General features: G+C 34.5%; 1 protein-coding gene across 1 annotated transcript in view; it reads left to right on the top strand.

Annotated features, from left to right (window-relative positions):
* Nucleotides 1-22,171, top strand: part of MDGA2 (MAM domain containing glycosylphosphatidylinositol anchor 2) — an 835,187-nt gene that overhangs the window by 454,385 nt on the left and 358,631 nt on the right. The window contains exon 3 of the mRNA XM_045848684.1: nucleotides 13,660-13,834. Coding sequence (XP_045704640.1) covers nucleotides 13,660-13,834 — 175 coding nt within the window. The remainder of the gene's footprint in view (nucleotides 1-13,659; nucleotides 13,835-22,171) is intronic.

Genomic DNA, 22,171 nt, shown 5'->3' with positions numbered 1-22,171 from the left:
TGTGTAATGCACCTGTAAGTCCTCTGAGACTCCTCAGACTCAGTGCTATATAATGTGGCTGCCTTGTGGAGTAGATTTTATCTAATTTATGTTTTCATTGTTACGGGTCTTGAGGATCCCTGACAAAACATGAAAATTCAGTAAGTGACTATGCTACTACTTCTCCAATTATAGTACAAATATTAAAGTTCATCATAGGTCTGATGAGGCTTTTCTTGGAATTAAGGTTGATAATATGATTTTGCATTTTTATTGACATTCTCTTTTCAAGGTGATGGCATAGTTTTCTGTCTGAATGACTGGAAAGATGGCATTGACATTCACTGAAATAGGAAGGACTAAGAGCAAGAGTTTATTCTGGATGTTACATTGGAAATGGAGGGTAGATGCTATTGCCATCTGACTGGTATTTAGGGAAAACACCTGAACTCAAGCACTGTCTTGTAAGTTATCATCATATAAATGATATTTTAAGTGCTAGAGGGGTGACTGAGGAAGTGAGTGTAGATAGAAATGAACCACAAGGTTAAGACACAGCCATTCTGTGGTCAGGGAGGTGAGTAGGAATGGCCAGCAGAGGCTAAGCAGGAGTGGCCAGTGAGGAAGCAACTAAACGAGTCCCTTTCCATTTGCCTTGTGGAGAAATTGGAGAATATCTTTTTTTTTCTGTAGCTTATACAAAATATTATAATTCTTAAAAATTTAGGTTATGATAAAAATAAAGTCAAATATTTGTATTTCAATCATATTTGAACACATTTAGCACAGTGTTTGTTATATTTATATCAGCCATATTGTACTGCTGATTTATTTAGTAGTCTAAGTCTATTCTAAATCTTGGGTGGTTTTGATAAACTAATTCATAACTCAAATCACCTATTAATCTATTTTTAGTTTTGTGTTATTTTCTCTAATATTGCCAGTTCTGTTGGATTTATTTTTATAAATTTACTTTTACCATTTATCAATGTTTACTTTTGTCCTGCTAAGTGTTAGTTCAATAACAATTTAAAATTTGACACTAGGAAGGTATCACTTGATATTTTCTTTAATTCCAACAACCCATGCTCAAAATATAATTCTATGCTCCTAAGTGTAATGAGAAAACATTTAAATTGATTAATGTGAATTCATTAAAAGCTATGGAATTTAAAGAAAAATCCTTTTGTGTATATTTCAAATTGAAAGCAGGTGAATATAGAGTCAACTGTCATTTGAAGAACATGTACTAAAATAGCAATATATCACTTAACTGAAACTCATTGTTGTGTATGGTAGGTGTCTGGTAGAGTGGGATTTTATCTGACTTAAAAGAATTATAGTGGTAGGAATCCATTTGAGCAAAAGTGATTTTTTTAAAGTTATTATTATGTTTCAGGCTCAGTGCTTTGGGCTGGGAACACCAAGATCAAGAACAGGCCTTGCTGTAATAGCTTATGATTTATTAAAGGCAAAAGAATCATGTCTTTGGTCTGGTTCTTTAGAAACAGAGTTTGAGATGAAGATTCACATGCAAGTGATTTGTTAAGGAAGTAGCCTCAGGAGAAGCTTGCTCGATATCAAGAAAGCATGAGAGGAAAGGGAAGAAGGTAGGCAAAGGTGTGATTTTGGGAAATTAGCCTCAGCTGATCCTGCAAAGAAACTGTGCAGTGTAAATTATCCTTCTACACTCATCAGTCATTGGCTGTGGGCCACTGGGTAGGACAGGAATTCCCAAGCATTCCCAAAACTCTGCCTTTGAGAGCAAAGGGGCTGCACAGCCCAAAGACCTTATTCTGTGAGTAACCAAAGCCTAATAAGCTGCATGTGAGCAGGATAAAGGGACCCTGAAAGAATCCGGCAAAACACCAGTTATTTGCCACTGTATATAAATAGCTAATTTATATAACATGTGATGAGTACTTTCATAGACAGAATTTCAGAGAGCTATGGCAAAAAGAGCTCAGGACATAAGAGAGGTTGATGCAAGAGGGAACACTTCTAATAAATGATTTCTGGAGGATCAGAGGGAGTTAACTAGACATAAGTGAAGGAAAAAGGGGGAACCTTCAGGTCAGAAGTAGACCTGTGTACAAAGGCTTGGAGTGACATGGTCATGGAAGAATTGGAGCTGTAAAATAGACAATTTTGCCTACGTTTTAAGCTTGTCATGGAATGAAATAGAAAAGTTTTTTGTAAACTATTAAAAAGTTAAAATCTGGTTACTGGTTGTTTGCAGGCCATGGTTAATATCTTGATTATGCTACAAAATAAAATCCTTCCATGAGGCAGTCTGTATCAACCCCTCCCATTTTGTTTTCATAAGCATTTGCCCCACGATGTACCCTCTGCTTGAAGATGTACCCTTTGACTTGAAGTAAGGCAAGCAGGCCCTACTGTAGTGCTCCATACACAGAGAGCAAGCCCAACATGGTTTAAGATAAGCACTAATTTTATTTAGTTTATCTTACTGATTATTCACACAAGAGATGAGGGAATCCTTCAAAGTTGAAGTCCAAAGAAAAGCCATAGCCAAAACAAAGATCAGAAAAACTAAAGGCTTCTCTGCTTTCAGCATATCTAGACTCAGACATACCCATCCTCAGCCCATGATTTTTCTTTTTTTCCCAATGCATTTACCAAGATAATTTCATCTCATTCACCATCCTGTCCTCTGACTGGCGAGGAGACCCATTTGATGTTCACTTTTTTTTTTATTGCTTCCCTGGGCTGCTTATTTGCTCTACACACACTGAGAAATTCTCACTTATCACACTGTAAACATATACCAGGTATAAGTCTAATTTGTAGAAATCTTTTAAAGCTGTAAATTATGTTATTAGTAGTAGTGGTATTAGTAATGTCAGTAGTAGTGGTGAGTGGAAAAACATGATGTCTTATTCATGGAGTTTAGAAGTTGTCAGATTAAAATTGTGTTGCTTTGTCAGACAATTGTGATTCTTTTTGTAAAATTAGATTCAGAAACAGGTGTGACATTTTGCTCTATTTTATGGTACACAGATAAAATTTATTAGAAATTGAATCTGATTATCTGGGGTCCTGTGCCACTCAGAATTCTATTTACTGTATTAAATAATTCAAAGAGAAGATATTTCCTCTGTAATTTTCTCTGATGTTAGTGCAGGAAAAAGGGTAAACATTGTTTTCACTAGTGTAGTGAGCACTGTTCATAATCACCAACCACAGGTATTCCTTCATACTCTTTCAGTCTGATGCTCTCTTCCTGTCTTTGTTTAGATCCCAAAGGCTCTGGTGGCAAGACATCTCATTAATTACAGCAGATGAAATAAGACAATGTTTATCTTTTTCCCTGGCTTTCTTTTACTGGTGTAGGATCTTTTTTCAGAGTACACACAAGGCTGACACAAAGCTCAGATTTTTGCTTATAGGTTAGCCTTAGTCTATGGCCTAACTGATGCCTTGGTAACTGATAGAAAGCAACTTCAATTCACAAATTCTCATTCACTGGACATTAATTAAAGGGGGGAACCTAGAAGTCTGAGCATTTCAGGTCTAAGTCCTTATTGAGTTTGTAGCCTATGTAATATACCTTTGTGGATTCAGGCAGGTCTGTTTTTGATCTGTGCTTTAAGTTTTTCACATTTTTTAAGTTATCTCAGACAACATTGATTTTATTTCAGGCTATTGTATATAACAGCAACGATGTTTGAGAAACATCGTTATATAAAAAAAAGTAGAAAATTTTATGTTGGGAGTTGGATAACCCTAAAGTAGGCATTATGTTCTACAACCTAAGAGGATTTCCCTGTTGTTTATTCTGATTAGGTAGACAGTCACAGTAAAAGAGTATTTCCTAAATTCTAGTATCTTTCTTTTTCTGTTCATGTCATTTTTATGGAAATTATAATTTTAATGTCATTGTAGAAAATATTTAAACACAATTGTATTTAATAATGCAGCATATCTGAAATTGGATATCCCCTCTCCTCTTTTTCCAGAATTATTGAACCATTGGATTTTAGCAGTGGGCTGGGAGGGAGGTGCCACATGTGATAAGGAGTACAATTCCCAGTCTTTCTTTCCACTAGGGATGGGATGCAACTGTATGCTGTAAGCAGAAGTAACTATACATAACTATATGATGGGGCAGCATCCTAGAACTTTCTGTAGAAGACAAATAGCAGGCACTTTTTGTCTTTTCCTCTTTCCTTCTGCTAGTAATGGGATGTGACAATTGGGTTTGTAGCTGATGTTTTGGACCTTGAGCTCAAGCAACACATGGTGGGAAAGGCACCTCTAAAGAGCCTGAGTCTCTGAGCAAAGCCGCTAAGTACACACTGGCCTGCCTCACCCTGGATTTTTTGTTTAATAGAGGATAGACTCTAATTTTCATCTGGTATAAATCTCTGTTAATTGTCTACCTAACTTAGAGCAGAACCTAATCCTCACCATTATAACTACCCCTACCCACCAAGTATCATGTTAAGTGCTGTATTTTCATTCAACATATTCATGTGGATTATCTACTAAACTAATTGCTGGAGTTCAGACTTGAATTATTCATGAAGTCTTCCAGTGGTACTTCCTGTATATTTTGCAGCTTCTCCAATGACATTCTGTGCACCTCTGCCAGGCTGGCTCAGAAGACTTTCGATGGGAAGAAGTACAGATTAATCAGTTCTACAATTCTTTTTTTTAATATTTTATTATTTATTTTTAGACAAAGGAAGAAAGAGAGGGAGGGAAACATCAATGTGTGATTGCCTCTTACATGCCCCCTACTGGGGACCTGGCCCGCAGTCCAGGCATGTGCCTTAATTGGGAATCAAACCGGCAATCCTTTTGTTTGCAGGCCAGTGCTCAATCCACTGAGCCACACCAGCCAGGACTAGTTCTACAATTCTTGTCTTGATTAACAAAGAGTAGTTTAGGTGACAGTCCAGCAACCTACATTAAATTAAAATAAATTAAATGAATACATGTTTTATTTATTTACTTATATATTCTTTATTATAGAAAGTATGTAGGGTTTATGTTTTTCTCTATGTACTCCTTTCACTGATTTTCATTGATTTTAGTATGAAATGGTTTTCTATCCATTGACATCTAAATAGTTAGCAGTTTTCCTTTTATTGGGTTGGCCAAAAAGCCTGTTTAGTTCTTTAAAATAAGACACATTTCTCATATTCACCAAAAATTTTATCAATTTGGATATTTATAGGTCAGATATCTCCCATGCTGTATAACTTTGATTGTTCCCAATTAATGTCTCAATTTGATTGCTATCAATATCAACTGGTCTACTCCACTGTGGAGCATTGTCCAGTGAGAAATCTCCAGTGCAAAACTGCAAATCACTTTTGACACATTCGATTGGTCACAGGACCTTCTCCATACACTGCACAAATCTTTTTTTGTGTTTCAGTTGTGTTTTTACCTTTCTTGAAATACCAAACCATAATATGCTGAAAATGTTGCACATTTTCTTCCATCTTCAATATTATAATGGCTACACAAAAAATTCACCAATTTTGGTAAGTTTTTTTAAATTCACACTATTATGACAGCTGTCACAATACAATGTAACAAAATTGTTTCAAATGAAGTTAAAGACAAATAAGCAGTACTAGAATACAGAAAAAAAGAAATGACCTTTTTGGCCAACTGAATAGTTTTCTCTTTGAACAGTGACTGGATTTCTATCAATTTGTCATTTTAGGATTACTCATTTGTAATTATTGAATGAAGTCCAGATGACATGGCCTGTACTATCTCTGCTTTTTTTATTGAGGTTTTATTTTGTTATTTTGTTTTGTTTAGTTATAAACTATTATTATCTATAACTGCTTACTCCTCACATATGTATTGGAATTTCCCACTGCAACTGCATGTTTCTCAAATTTTTCTAATTTGTTTTATAACTTTAGCTGCTCTGTACTTCACTGAATACCAATAAATAGCAATATACTTTTGCTATCAGTTGTGACTTTTAACATTACATAAAGTAATGATCTTCTTCCTGTTAGTGCTCTAAATTATAAATTTCTCATTAATTTAATCTTATTGTATATATTGTCAGTCTGGACTGCTTGATTGATTTAATTTACATATTTCTGTCCATGTCTTCTTTTCCCGTCTTGCTTTCTAATCTTTTATCAATACCTCCTTTTACTATATATTAAATTATATTTGGTAAATAACATTAAAACATGTTACTTTTAAATCCAGTTATTATATATTATATACTACGTGGGGGAACACCCCAAAATGCAAGAATTTATTTATAAAAAATTATGTATTTATTCTTACATGTTTCAACTTCAGTCACTTTCAAAGTACTCTCCACTTGCTGCAAGGCACCTATCGAGCCTTTTTTCCACTACTCAAAGCAGTTTTTGAGCTTGTCAATTTCGATGCCTTTTAGTGCTTCTGCTGTTTTTGGTTGCCTCTTCCGCATGGGCAAAACACTTCCCTTTGAGGAATTTTTTCATCTGAGGAAACAAAAAGAGTCACTTGGGAAGAAATCAGGTGAATAGTGGAGGTTAGGCATGGGGGTCGTGCCGTTTTTGGTCCAAAACTGCTAAACACTCAGCGTGGTGTGGGCAAGTGTGCTCATAAATCACCTATCATAAATGGGCAAACTCATTGAAAGAGTCTTCAAAAAAATTCACTCAAAGGAAATGCAGCCTCTCACAACCATGCCAGCTGGTACACTGACACAGATGGGTTCCTAGAACACTCTCCGGTAGGGGGGGAGTCTGTACTACAACAGGCTCACCCTCCAGAAGGTAATTCCAGGTTCCTTTGGGTCCTCTGATAAAATATGTGCAAATGTATATTTTATAATTATTTAAATTATATAAGTATATTATAATTTATATAATTAAATGTATATACATACATATGATTGCAGACCCCAGCTCATGGGGTCCATGGCATTGTGGCTGAGATGAGACAAATTCACATGGACTGCCGAGTCCTGTGAAGAAAAAGGGACAGCGCAACTTCTCTCTCAAGAGGAGAAAAAGCCTTGACCTTTGCCTTGACAAGCTTTCATGGCTTTTCTGGGTACATTACATGATGGTCTTCATTTACTATGCACAGATTCACTTTAGGTGGTTACCTTTTACAGAAAACAAAGGAGAGGATGCTGTTAATCACATCACAGAAGAAGAATATTTGCAAATGCAAAGGGAAAAGTGGTTGAACTGGTTACATTCATCCTTGGAAGGTTTAGCATGGATTTTAGGAAGTTACTTTAAAGATATGCAGTAAATGTTTGCTTCCTCAATTCAAGGTGAGGGAGTTTTAGCAAAAGCAAGTCTCCTAGCAGTCTAGGTACAATGAAGGCCTGATTCCCCACAGGAGAACCTATCCGTGGGAGTGGGTCCTGTGCATCTCCAAATGGAAGCTGGGCCCACGACACGCAGAATGGTCTCCTATAGACATACATTTAAACTTGTTTCTTTTAAATCTAGTCTAACAAACTCTTATAACACATGAATTCTACCTGTTCACATTTAGTCTATTACTGATACAACTGTTTCCATCTTACTCTATGGTTCTTATTTATATAAAGTTATATATTTCTCTTTTCCCTTTGCTCTAATTTTGTTTATTTTATCAAATTGCTATTCTTTTCACTCTTTTCCTTTTATCTCTTCTCTCCCATTACTGGGACTGTACATTTGAAAATTATTATTGTCGTTGTTCAAATTTAGTTGTCCCCATTTCTCTCCTCATTATTTTCCCCTGCCCTACCCACCCCTCTCGAACATTCAATCCTTCCCCCCACCACCGCTCTCCTCTTTGTCTGTGGGTCCTCTATATGTGTTCCTTGACCACCCTTCCCCTTCTTTCCCCCCATGACCCCTTCTCCCCTCCCCTCTGGTCACCCTTAGTTTGATCTTTATTTCCATGTTTCTGGTTCTATTTTGCTTGCTTGTTTGTTTGGTTGATTAGGTTCCACTTATAAGTGAGATCATATGGTATTTGTCTTCCACCAAGTGGCTTATTTCACTTAGCATAATGCTTTCCAGTTCTATCCATGCTGTCATGAAGAACAGGAGTTTTTCCTTTTTTTCTGTTTTGTAGTATGCCATTGTATAAATGTACCACAGTTTTTTGATCCACTCATTTACTGATGGGCACTTAGGTTTCTTCCAGCACTTGGCTATTGTAAATTATGCTGCTATGAACATTGAGGTGCATAGGTTCTTTTGAATTGGTGTTTCAGCGCTCTTAGGTTATAATCTTAGCAGTGGAATTGCCTGTTGGAAAGGCAGTTCAATTTTTAGTTTTCTGAGGAAATTCCATGCTGTTTTCCACAGTGGCTGCACCAGTCTGCATTCCCACCAACAGTGCACTAGGGTTCCCTTTTCTCCACAACCTAGCCACACTTGTTTGTTGATTTGGTTATGATGGCCATTCTGACAAGTATGAAATGGTATCTCATTGTGGTTTTTTGCATCTCTCTGATGGCTAGTGAATCTGAGCATCCTTTCAAATGTCTCTGGGCCCTCTGTATGTCCTCCTTGGAGAAGTGTCTGTTCAAGTCCTTTCCCAATCTTTAATTGGATTGTTTGTCTTCCTGGAGTCACATCATGTAAGTTCTTTAGAACTTAATAGAGAACAGGCTCTCTTAATAGAGAACAGGCTCTCTATTCTGTTCCATTGATCTGTGTATCTGTTTGTATGCCAGTACCAGATGGTTTTGATTATAGTGGTGTCATAATATCATTTGATATCAGGTACTGTGATCCCTCCTACTTTGTCCTTTCTCAAAATTGATGTGGCTATTTTGGTCATTCCTGGTTCCTTATAACTTTCTAAAATATTTGTTCTATGTGCAATATGCCATTAATCAGATATTTATTGGTATTGGTACAATTGGTAACAAACTACATACTGTTTCTCCCACAGAGATACACCCCTTCCCCTTCTAACTCTTGTAACTTTCTTCCTCCATCAGGGCATTCAGAGTTTTACCTCCCCTGTGTCCTGCACCCACTCCAAACTCTGAGGCATTGACAGGATATTACAAATCCTCTTACTCTGTCTTTTTGTTTTAAAGAAAGTTTATTTAAGTATGTATGTTTTATATTATTCCATGGTAAACCATACTTATGCATCAAATGCCCATTCATGTTTTAATATTAAATGTGTTTCTATATATTTTCCAAATTGATGGCTTGAGATCCAGTTTATTTCTTGGGTGATTACAATATTGTCTCAAGTATTTTTTTCCTGGTAGAATTATTTGAACCTTGTGGTTACTAAGTGTATACATATCACTGAATATTTTTCTTTCACACTAAGATGAGACCCCCCTCCTTTTTATTTATTTATTTTTTACTTAATTCCAGAATCTTCCACTGTTTAGAGCTTTCAATGTTGGAGCTAAAAATCCTAAAGACAGGCTGATGTCCTTGACCACCCCAGGCTTATCAGTTATAATTAAGTTTGGTTGTTTGTCATAGAAAATTCCCAGAAAGTATAACATAAAGTAGAATTTGATTTTTTGTCATGTAGAAGTCCAAGACTTTATGTAGTTCAGATCAGTTAGGTATAGCTCTGTGATGACAAGAATTGAGATTTCTTCTGTTTTAGTGCTTCTCTGTGCTTGATTTTCATTCCCAATAAGCTCATGGTCTAAGACGAAATCCACTGGAAATATGCTTCAGTGAGGACAATGTGGAGTCCTGCTTTCACATAGGATGTTTCTTCTTCAAACACACAGGCGAGAACCTCACCTAATGTGTAGCTGGAAAATACTCTCTGTTCTGGGCAACCTTGTGGTCAATGAATGATTTGGATTTCAAATACAACATAAGAAGGAAAAGCCAATTAGGGTATGAGCAGGATCACACACATTGTAACAATTTATTCTTTCAGCCTAGAAGCCTATACAGTTTTCTTTGTAGACTTTGAAGTCAAACTTTTATCAGAATATGTCTGCGGTTCTTTTCTCATCAATTAGATATTTAATTTGGTAAGTCCTCTCAATGAATAGATTTATGCCTTCCTGCCGCTCAGGAATGTTTCCTTTTAGTACTTATTTTTAAAAAGTAGAAGGAAAAAGAAAAATGTTTAACATCTTGAAACTTGACTACTGTAGTTGTAATATTCTGAGTGAAAAATTAAAAAATCCCTGTAAAACACCTTTGCTACTTACTAAATAATGTACAGTGTTTCTCAGGTAAGAACTTGTGTGTTTAGGTTTTGCAGTGAATTAGTCACTTTTTCATAGAATAGTGTTTTTAATTTAAAAGAATAATTGTTATAAAAGCTATAGTTTTCCTATTTGGGTATATGGCAAACATTTTTTCAAAAATGAATGGAGTGAAACTTCCATGCCCCCTAAAACACCTTAGCTGTATTTGTCACTAAGGATAAAATTAACATTTTCAGAGAATTGGCAGAATTTTGGAAAATCTGCCAACATAAGCATGATGGCTTCCCAACACTTAAACAGTGCTCTGGAGAGACTGATGATGAGACTAATAAACATGACTTGTTTATATAATAGAATATGTCAACATTTGAAAGATATGCATAATTCAGTGAATTTATATTTTCCAAATGACTAATGCATGCTGAGACGAAATCATGTAAGAATAAAAAATCCACACAAAACGCAGGATAGAACAATGAGTTTGAATGTAACAGAGTAACAAAAGGTCACTCATGTGGTTATAGATTGTACTATTCATGCAAATGTTAAAGCGACCACTTACAGAGTTTTAGTGTGATATTAAAGAGGACTATTCACAATTACCTGAAATAGCTATTGAAATATTTTTCCCTTAACAGCTGAATATCCACATGAGGTCAGATTCTCTTCAACTATTTCAAACAAGGAAACGTATTGCAAACAGGTTGTATATAGAAGTTGATCTGATTATTCAGCTAGATCTTCTCCACTAGACTAGGTATTAATGAGACTGGCCGAACTATAAAACAATTCCATTCTTTGCTTTGGAAAATACAGTTTTTCTGGTTAAAAATATTCCTTATATTAACATGTCATTAGTTTAAATATAATTTAAAATGTGTTAATATATATTTTTATAAGATATCAGCTTTCATTTATAATATAATTATGAATTGATATAATTCAAATATACACAAACTATTTGGGGTCCTTAATAATTTTTTAGTGTAAAGTTGTTTTAAGACCAAAAAGTTAATTGCTAGTCTGTGTTGTAGTCTCTTTTCTCTCTCTCTCTCTCTCACCTTTCTCTTCCTGCTCTCTTGCTCCCTCCTTTCTGTCTGTCTGTCTGTCTGTCTGTCTCTCTCTCACACACACACACAAGTGCACACATATTCTTGGTCTCCCCTCTTTTCTAGAACAATTTCTAGTATTGTGTCAGTATTATACGATTTAATCATTGTATCTTAATATCATATTTTTAATATCTGCAACTGCTAGATCATTTTTCTAACTTTTTATCCTGAACTTACTTTTTATTTTTTTTTTGAAATATGAGCTTACTTTTTTACTTTCTGAAGTGTTTATTTTTTAAAATAAATTTTGGTTATTATAGTATGATAGTCAAAGGAAAGTTGGTATCTTAATTGGAATTGTTTTGTTTATATCTTAAATATTTATTGTCTTAGAGTTAGCATATCTCTATATAAGAATAAACATGTGTAATTAATTTCCTTGTTTGTTTACCTGTAATAAAAATGGAACTCTGAATTTCACTAGGGCCCTCGATATACCCTGCCCTTTTATGAACAATTTAGTAATCAACTTATAAACTGCTTGAAATTAGGAATCACACTCTCTACTTCTGTGTATATTCCATGCACAGAGTAGGTGTTGAGTGAATATTTGATATATAATTTTGTGAATTATTGAATTTTTATCATCTTTATGTAATATTTTCATTTCAATCACAATTAAGGACAATCATGATTATATTCTTACTGATATTATGATTTGTGGAGCTTTTTAACATACTCTTAATGTCATTAGATCATAAACTTTAATTAACATTATATGAAAATAGCATAGATAATGGCAGTATTATAGGATTTCCATTTTGAAGACTCAGTTTTTAGTGGCATTTTTTCATGTTTCTTCATGCGTGCTTGACCAGAGGATTTCTATCAGCTGTGTCCCAACCTATAAATAAAAACAAGCAAGTATGTACTATAAACATAAAATGTCAGTGTTTATTACTAGCAAAAACTAAGTCTGTCATACACAGTTGTGCTTAAAAGAATAGTATTGTTTATAATGGAATGTTTTAGATATTCAAAGTGTTTTGGCAGTGTGATAGAAATGTTCTCTTTGGAAAAGTTTGCACATTTTTGGAAATAATTATTGATATGAAGTGAATTCTAATTTTCAAAACAGACAAGTTAGTTTGGGGCATATCAAAGAAAAGCCATAACAAAACACTTTTAACAACCAGGTATGTAAAATTACATATAATCTCAATAAGGCATTATAGTAATATTTTTCATTTTATTTTAGTTTATATTTTATTTTTTAAATTACATTTTATTGATTATGCCATTACAGTTGTCCCAATTTCTCCCCCTTTTCCCCTCTCCACCCAGTATCCCCACTCCCTCAGGTAATCCCCCCACCATTGTTCATGTCCATGGGTCATGTGTGTAAGTTCTTTAGCTACTCCATTTCCTATACTGTACTTTACATCCTCATGGCTGTTCTGTAACTGCCTGTTTGTACTTCTTAATCCCTTCATCTCCTCACCCAGTCCCCTATACCCTCCTGCCATCTAGTAACCATCAATACTCTTAAATTACCCAAATCAAACAGGAAATTTAAAATTCAATAATGAAGCATGTCCAGAAAGAAATTGAGAGCCCATTTGTAGTACCTGTACTAATAAATAAAAAGTACATTACAGGGTTTGGAAAATATAAAAAACAATTAAGTGCCCAAGCAAAATAGAAACTAACTCACATTTCCAACATCCTCTAGTAGATTCCCCCTTATTCTCAGATGTATGTTCTAAGACCCCCAGTGGATGTCTGAAACTGAGAAGAGTAATCAACCTTATGCACATGTATACTGTTTTGTCCTATACATGGATTCCTTAATTTATAAATTAGGCAAAGTAAGAGATTAACAAGAGTAATAATAATATAGAACAATTATAAAAATATACTGTAATAAAAGTTATGTGAATGGGCTTGGGGCCATTATTAAATAAAATAAGAGTTATTTAAGTGCAAGCACTGTGATATCACAACAGTAGACATGATAACTGGGCTGCTAAGTGACAAATGAACGGCTCACATCCTGGGCAAGGTGGAGTGGGATGGTATGAGATTTCATTATGTAAATCAGAACAGCAGCGTGCAATTTAAAACTTATGAATTGTTTATACCTGAAATTTTTCATTTTATATTTCCAACTGTGGCTGATCACAGGTAACTGAAATGGCAGAAAGTGAAACCGCAGATGAAAGGGGACTGGACTGGACTTATTTTTAACTTTCCTTATATTATATTTATTTGGCCTCCACACTGATACAATGATGACATTGCATTTAAACATTATTTCTAATTGTGTGTATAAATTTGAAATTTTAATCCATAACTTGCCAGGAATGGCATTGTAGTAGTTCTAAAAACAAACTTTTAAAATGATTTGATTTTTAAAAATTTTTCTGTGAGATAGCCAACCTAAAGTAACAATCTTTGTTGATGCTTGCTCAGATCAGGTGGACCAAAACAGCAGGAAGTGCCTCTGACAGATTCCAAGACTCAAGTGTCTTCAATGAGACTTTGAGGATTACAAATATTCAGCGACACCAAGGAGGCCGGTATTACTGTAAAGCAGAGAATGGTTTGGGGTCCCCAGCGATAAAGTCAATCAGAGTCGATGTGTACTGTAAGTAAATTTCCCATAATACTATGATTAAATCTACTATGAATTTCTTTTGTTGTACAACTCGAAATCTACTTTTTGTTGTTACATCATTGTAAAAACCTATGGTTATTCTAAAAAATATAATTTGGCCTTGCTTGTATGGCTCAGTTGGTTGGAGCTTCATCTCATAGCTGAAGAGTTGTAGGTTTGATTCCTGTGAGGGCACATACCTAGGTTTCAATTTCAATCCTTGGTCTAGGCATACAGGGTCCCTAAGTCCAGGTGTACATGGGACACAACTGATTGATGTTTCTCTCTCTCCCTTCCTCTCTTCTTTTTTTCTCTAAGAGCAATGAAAAAATGTCTTCAGGTGAGAATAAAAAAGAATAAAAAGAGTTTTTCAATTGAGAATTAAAAGTATGTAACATAATGATAATTCATTTAATATATTTTCTGGAAAAAATCTCCATTAAAATTTTTCATAATATTTATGATAAAATAATTCATATTCTTTTAAGAACATTTAAGAACCAGATGAATAAAACACTATATATTACTAAAAATTTCACCAATTACTTAGTGTTGAATGTGTATACTCCTTATCTTTACATGTAAGTATATAAGTGCATATTTATTTATAATTGTTTAAAGGATCATACTCTACATACTATCACTTCTTTTGTTAATTTCACTCATGTGTCATTTTAGCTATTCTTATTTTATTATAAATTCTTGTCATATATGTAGGGAAAATTGTTAGTGAAAGACCAAAATGTCTGTGTAGAGTCTACTATTGATTTGTATCTGTTGAAAATAATCAGTACCTTGAAAAATGGTATGTCACGGGGAAAGTGTTTGTTGATTTATTTTTGCTTAGTCTTATTTTTCCACTTTTTACTGTTAGCAAATGTACTTAAAATCCTCTTGGTCTCTTTACATTCTTCACCACTGAAACAAATTAAAGACCTACAATTATTTTGATTTTTTGAACAGATTTATTCATCATTCCATTCCCTCTTTACAAGAACTTTTATTTACTAACTCTTTTAGTATTAGGATAAAAGGATTGTTTTTCTCATTTTAAAGTAATTCAGGCATAAGTAATAGGAAAAGAAGTCCTGGTTTTCTACCTAAATTTCATTCTTTCCCCTTTTCTTTCAATGCAGGACACGTGTTGCATAGTTAGGAAAGTGATTCAAACTGCATAAGATCTATTTATCAGATCTCACCCTGAATCTCATTTATTCAGGTGATTGAGAAGTGGATGACAGGGATGCATTTGTGATTCACCTTTTACATTCAGGGATGATAGAGAAGCAATCCCCCTTTCTACCCTCTCAGACTTGGCATTCCTCAGGCACCTGCATCACGCTGTTCTCTTCCTGCTCTTTCCTGCGCATGGGTTGGCCTCACACTTACCCTTCTCAACCTCAGTACAGCGTCTTGCTTCCCTTCTCCTGATCACATATTTTTGGCTACATATACTTTTTTTTTTCAAAATAAATGGAGTATTTTTGTTCACATATAATTGTAAAGTAAATTTAAATTAAAATGAATTAAATATTTCTATAATATAACCTTTTAGAGTATGCCCCATGTGTTTTCTTGTTTATTATAATTTTGGTAATGAATCTTCAAAATACACAACTTTAACACCTTAAATACAATTCTAAAATTTAAAAAGTTCTGAAAAATTAAATAAGTGCATTTTGTTTTCCTTTGTTGGATTTTATTGGTAAGTTTTTTAAAGCAAAACCTGATGTGAACTAGTTTGGGAGCAACATCTGACCTGAACTAACTATAACAGAAAAAAAAAACAAAACAGAAGAGACTCTATACTCTTTTTTTCTTTTTGATTTAACCTTCGTTGTATTTTTCCATTACCATTCAGTCCCCTTATACCCCTTCCCACAACAATCACCACACTGTTGTCCATGTCCAGGAGTCCTTTTTCCTTTTTGCTCTTTATTTACCCTACTTGTATGAATAATCAGATGTTTTACTCATGAAAAAGAAATGCATTTGATTACACAGTATCCTTAGAGATCCTGCTGGTGTGTTGTATAAAACATGATATATGTATTATAGTTCTTAAAACTGAAATATTCCAAAAAACACTCCCCAAAGGTTATGAATAAGAGATTGTGACTTGCATTGCCACAAAAGGTTTAATAATAATAATTTTAAATATATACATTTGGTCAGACATCAACTACAAAGAAAGAAGTGACATTTTTCAGGACTCTTAAAAACATTCTTCTCTCCCTCTCTTACTACAAGAGCCTTTTCAGTACTGTTCTGCGTTGTGTCCACTCTTTTCTATCTGTTCATCTCTCTTGCTCTCCAGACTCAGTAGTGCCTCAGGGACTTACTTCCTATCACACTCTTTGGTGGAAATGATAGCAATGCTCCTTCACTTTTGTCATCCCTGGCAGTGTGTTAAGGCTTGTGTCATTTTCCTAAAAGCACCAGCTCTATTCCCTTTTTGACTTCCTTTTGAGGTTTCCCACTAAGCTAGACTTGCCAAACATTTTGTTCTGTGTATTTTAAAGTGAAAAGTCACTGTGATGCAAACTGTGATGAAGTACTCTTTTCAGCACTTTTCTTGTTGGTGGCCAGGATTTATTAGAAATCTGTCTAAAATGATATTACATGAAAAATTAATGTAATAAATTATGGACTCTATGGGTACAAATTTTCCAAAGGATGCAAGGGATCTTGCTTATGGGATCTAGATATGTGTTTTCAAGAGTTATGCCTATTGTTGAAGGTTTGGATAAATGAATTCCTTCGGATAATAATTTTGCAAACATTTTTTTATTGATAAGAACACTTAACATGGAGACAATTAGGCTTATTTAATGAACCCACGTGTTTCAAATTAACCTTAATTGAAGACAACAGTTTTTAGATTTAGATATGTTTTCTCTACATTAATCTGTATAACTTTAAACCTGACCTATCATTGTTAATAAGAAGGTAACTAAATTTTGAATGCTGTGTTTAAATTTGAAAATATTGGTGTCTAAAATGAGATTACTGTTTTGAAATCCATCTGTGCTTAGATTTGGATTTGATGTTGAACTGCCTGATTAGATAGGTATTCATTTTTATAAACCATAAACAAGTGAGCTACTTTATTTCAGGTCCTTTGTTTCAAGTATTTGAGGAAATGCTAAGACAATTACATTCATTTTCTGTTCAGAGTCATGGTTTTAGAACTACCACCTGTGTTATATAGATTGCTGTTTTATTTTCTAAACTGGTTCCACAAGTGGAACTTCTGTCAATCTCAAGAGCATGTGAAACACAAGAGGGGCATAGAATAAACATACAAAAACATCTGCATGTAAGGATTATATTTACATCAATAAATTGAGGCATACTGTAGCATGGATATACCACAAAATTTAATAAATAATATTAGAATTTAGCCTTTAATATTTTGTGATAAGTTGTCTCTAAAATTACCTCATAAAATATTAATTTTATGTCCATCAGTAGTCTTGAAGAGTTTTTTATAATAGTGAAAATATATATCTCATTAAATCCCATATGTCCTGATCATATGTTTCTAGATGAGAGCTAATACCTACCTCAAATAAAATTTAGTTATAACTCCTCACTATTTTGATGAGAAAATTTAGTTTCAGCAGAGAAAAGCTGCTATAATGTGGATTGATATTAAATGAGTTTTTTATTTGACAGATATTTTGAAATATTTTTGACACTATATCAACATTTTAATTAATTTGAAATTAATTAACCTGAATTAGCTATTCTCCCCACTTAATTTTCTAAAAATTTTTATGTAGAAATATTAATCCACTTTGAATTTACAAAGCAACTACAAAATGCATTTTTTGTTTATTATGTCAATCAAGAATATGGCTTGGTCTGTATTATTGTGTTGAGAGAATATTGTAATTATGTTCCTCAACTTAATATCAACTATCATTTTGTTTTTTAAAAATTATAAAAGCATTCTAAGAGTTCTATGAAGTGTAATTCCTTAATAAAAGTAGATTTATAAAAGGGCAGATTTCATAACTAAATGATTTAAATTTTTTTGAATATTTGACCTAGTCATTTATACAAATATTTTTATTGAAAATCAATCCATTATAAAATTTTTATAATTCTAGACTCTGAGAGTCCAGTTTTTGAAGTAAACTAACAGCTATGTATTTAAGACAAATATATAGAATTAGTTCTACTTAAACCTGCTTTTTAAAATGTATTTATTCTTTATTTCTTCTTCCTAAAACCACACTAAAGTAATAGTAAGAGGATAAAACAACAACAACAGCAAAACACATCTCAACAAGGATAGAGAGCAGGATAGGAAAGGAGATGGCAGAAAAAAAAATTTTTGAAGAAGAATCAGATCAGAGAATGGCCACTGCTTAGCATACTAAAGAAAGCTGAAATAAAAATTGTCAGAATGGACAGAACTAAGTATACTCATGCTACAGAATCTTTAAAAAATGCAGGAATTGGAGACACCACTTAGCTTTTAGAGTGAGAGTGTAATTGAATCTAAAATCAGAAGAACTACCCTGGACGTTGTGGCTCAGTTGGTTGGAGCATTTTCTGATAAACTGGAAGGTCACATGTTTGATTCCAGTTTAGGGGACATTTCTAGGTTGCTGATTTGGGCCTGGTTGGAGTATGCATAAGAGGCAACTGATCAATGGATGTCTCTTTCTCTCATCCATGTCTCTCTCTCTCTCTCTCTCTCTCTCTCTCTCTCTCTCTCTCTCTCTCTCTCTCTCTCTTTCTCTCTCTCCCTCCCTCCCTTCTCCCTTATCTAAAAGTGGTAAGCATGCCCTAGGGTGAGGATTAAAAAATAAATAAACAAAATTAAAAATAGTATCAGAGGAACTGGTTGAAAGTCTATATAAATTACACACCCAGATCTCCTTCCACATATACAATTAAATGCTTAACCAACTCTCTCCTTCTGCCAACTCCTCAGTGAATCCCTGTGGAAGAGTAGTTTTTTTGTTTTGTTTTGTTTTGTTTTGTTTTGTTTTGTTTTGAGTCATTGAACCAGAGAGACTTTGAATTAAGAAATCTAGAATCATGAAAACAGGATGTAACATAACTGATTCTTATATCAGGGTTATTAAGTGAAAGTCTATATATTCATCACATCTTTCTCTCATTTGGTCTGAGAATGTCTTCTAGGCAGAAATTAGAGAATGCTTGTCTAGGAACACTGATGAACTCTGGAGAAAAGGCTACCTTTTTCTAACAAGTAGGGGCCCTGGTGAAACAGCCCAGCTAATACACGCACACTCACAATGAAGACTGTTGTTAATCAACGGAGCTACCAATAAGCTCTTTTCTTAATTTTTTAAGTATATTTTACTGGTTATGCTATTACACATGGCCCAATTTTTCCCCTTTGCCAATCTCTGCCTGCTACCTCTCTTCGCTCCAAAAACACCTCACCTTAGTTCATGTCCATGGGTCCTGCATATAAGTTCTTTGATTTCTCCATTTCCTATACTATTTTTAACATCCTCCTGTCTATTTTGTACCTACCAATTATGCTTCTTTTTGTTGTTTTTTAAAATTTTTAGACACTCTTCACTTTAGTCTTTTTTTTTAAAGATTTTATTTATTTATTTTTAGAGAGGGAAGGGAGGGAGAAATAGAGAGAGAGAGAAACATCAATGCGTGGTTGCTGGGGGCCATGGCCTGCAACCCAGGCATGTGCCCTGACTGGGAATCGAACCTGCGATGCTTGGGTTCACAGCCTCTGTTCAATCCACTGAGCTACGCCAGCCAGGGCCAATTACGCTTCTTAATCCCTGTACCTTTTCCCCCATTCTCCCCTTCCCCACTCCACTGATAACCCTCCATGTGATCTCCATTTCTATGATTCTGTTCCTGTTCTAGTTTGCTTAGTTTGATTTTGTTTTTGTTTTTGTTTTTTTAGATTCAATTGTTAATAGTTGTGAGTTTGTTGTCATTTTAGTATTCATAGATTTGATTTTCTTTTTTTTCTTAAATAAGTTTCTTTAACATTTAATGTAATAATGGCTTGGTGATGATGAACTCCTTTAGCTTTAACTTTGTCTGGGAAGTACTTTATGTGTCTCTCTATTGTAAATGATAGCCTTGCTGGATAGAGTAATCTTGGTTGTAGGTTCTTGCTTTTCATCACTTTGAATACTTCTTGCCAGTCCTTCCTGCCTGCAAAGTTTCTTTTGACAAATCTGCTGATAGTCTTATGGGCACTCCTTTGTACGTAACTCTCTGCTTTTCTCTTACTGCTTTTAAGATTCTCTCTTTATCTCTAATATTTGACATTTTAATTATGATGTGCCTTGGTGTGTTCCTCTTTGAGCCCAACTTATTTGAGATTCTCTGTGTTTCCTGGACTTGTATGATTATTTCCTTCACAAAATTGTGGAAGTTTTCTTTAATTATTTTTTAAAATAAGTTTTCAATTTTGTACTCATATTCTTCTCCTTCTGGCATCCCTGATTCAGATGTTGGCACATTTGGAGGTATCCCAGAGTCTTTTTATACTCTCCTAGTTTTTTTGAATTCTTATTTCTTTATTCTGTTCTGGTTACATTTTTATTTCTTCCTTGCGTCCCAAATCATTGATTTGAACCCTGGCTTCTTTTGTTTCACTGTTGGCTCCCTGTTATTTTTTCTTTATTTCACTTAATTTATCTTTCATTTCTTCCCTTACGTGTTAGCCATACTCAGTGAATTCTCTGAGCATCTGTATCACCAGTGTTTTGAACTCTGCATCTGATAGGTTGACTATCTCCATTTTACTTAGTTCTTTTTCTGGAGTTTTGATCTTTTCTTTTATTTGGGCCATATTTCTTTATCTCCTCAATTTGTTAGCCTCCCAGTGTTTGTTTCTGTGTATTAGGTAGAGCTACTTTGACTCCCTGTCTTGGCACACCTGTTACATTGTAAGGGGCAGAGCCTTAGCGATTCACCAGGATGGAGCAACCCACTTTGCCGCTTTGTGGTGCCATATGTTGAGGAGGGGTTGGAGAGGGAAGAATGCCACTTGCTCATTTCCTGCCCCATTTCCAGTCACTTCTCCCACTTCCCATATGCTACTGGTGCCCTTCTAGCTGCTACCCTGGTGCTGAATTCCAGAATAGTGGGTTTGCATATATTCTAGAACTGTGTGGGTCCTTTAAATGGACTCTCTGGAGAGATAGGCAGTTTCTTCCACTGCCCCAATCCCCACTGGTTTTTATAGCCAGAAGTTATGAGGCACTATATCCCGGTGATGGAACCCTGGCTACCCAGTCTGGCCTGGGGCTGGGATCATTAGCTCCCCAATAGTCCCTTCAGTTTTTATCTGCCACTCATGAATGTGAGACTGGCCTTTCTGCTGGCAGCCACCACCTCTGCCTTGCAACAACCACAATGTGTCCTCCCCACCCTAGCTCCCCAGTCCTCCCCCTCTGCCTATCTGGATGAATATGTTTTCTTTAAATCCTTGGTTGTTGAACTTCCACACAGTTCATTCTTCTTGCAGTTCTAGTTGTTTTTAGTTTTGAAGTTGTGATCTTTCCTATGGTTGTGTGAGGTGATGAAACATTTCTACCTACACCTCTATCTTGGCCAGAAGTTCACATCTTCCCAATAAACTCCCTTAAAACTAATTACTAGAAATGAGAATATCAGAAGATAACCAGACATTTGAAGCAATCTCCTGAGGAAAGAAAAAGAGAGAGAGAGAGAGAAAGAGAGAGAGAAACCAAGGCAAGTAAATGGGAAAAAAAAATATTAGGAAACAAGGAAAATATGGGGGGCTAAAATATAAGACAGCACAAAAGATATTTATTGATATTTTAAATTAGTGTTCCTAGAAAAAAATGAGAAAAAATTAAATTTATGTAACAAGAAGAGGACAGTGAAAACCGAGGAATTTTAAGAGAATATCAAAGAACTCTCCCAATATTAAAAATGATAGCATAAAAATGAATAGAAGGAAGGTGAATTTGAAAAAAATCTTACAGAGAGTAAAACAAAATTTAACAATCAAATAACTGGAATAAGGGAGAGAAGATGTAAATAAATATTTCAAACAGAGAAAATAGAAATGAGGAAATTATGTTTTAAAAAATTAAGATTTCCCATCATAGTTGAGCATGTATTTTTAATTAGAAAGAACTAATGAGTGCCTAGCATGATGAGTAACCACGATTCACATCAAAACACACCAATTTGCCATTTAAAACAATAAGAACAAAAGGTAGATCTTAAAAGTCTCCAAAGAGTTTTAATGTTTTTGTAAAGTGGTTGCATATAAATAATTAAAATAAAAATGGTACAGTTCTTCTCAATAAAAATCAGGGAGCTAGAAGA

Source organism: Phyllostomus hastatus, unplaced genomic scaffold (genome assembly GCF_019186645.2).
Source record: "Phyllostomus hastatus isolate PE091 unplaced genomic scaffold, TTU_PhHast_1.1 phas_contig_62, whole genome shotgun sequence".
NCBI classification, from domain to species: domain Eukaryota; kingdom Metazoa; phylum Chordata; class Mammalia; order Chiroptera; family Phyllostomidae; genus Phyllostomus; species Phyllostomus hastatus.
This window is presented reverse-complemented; position numbering and strand designations above follow the sequence as displayed.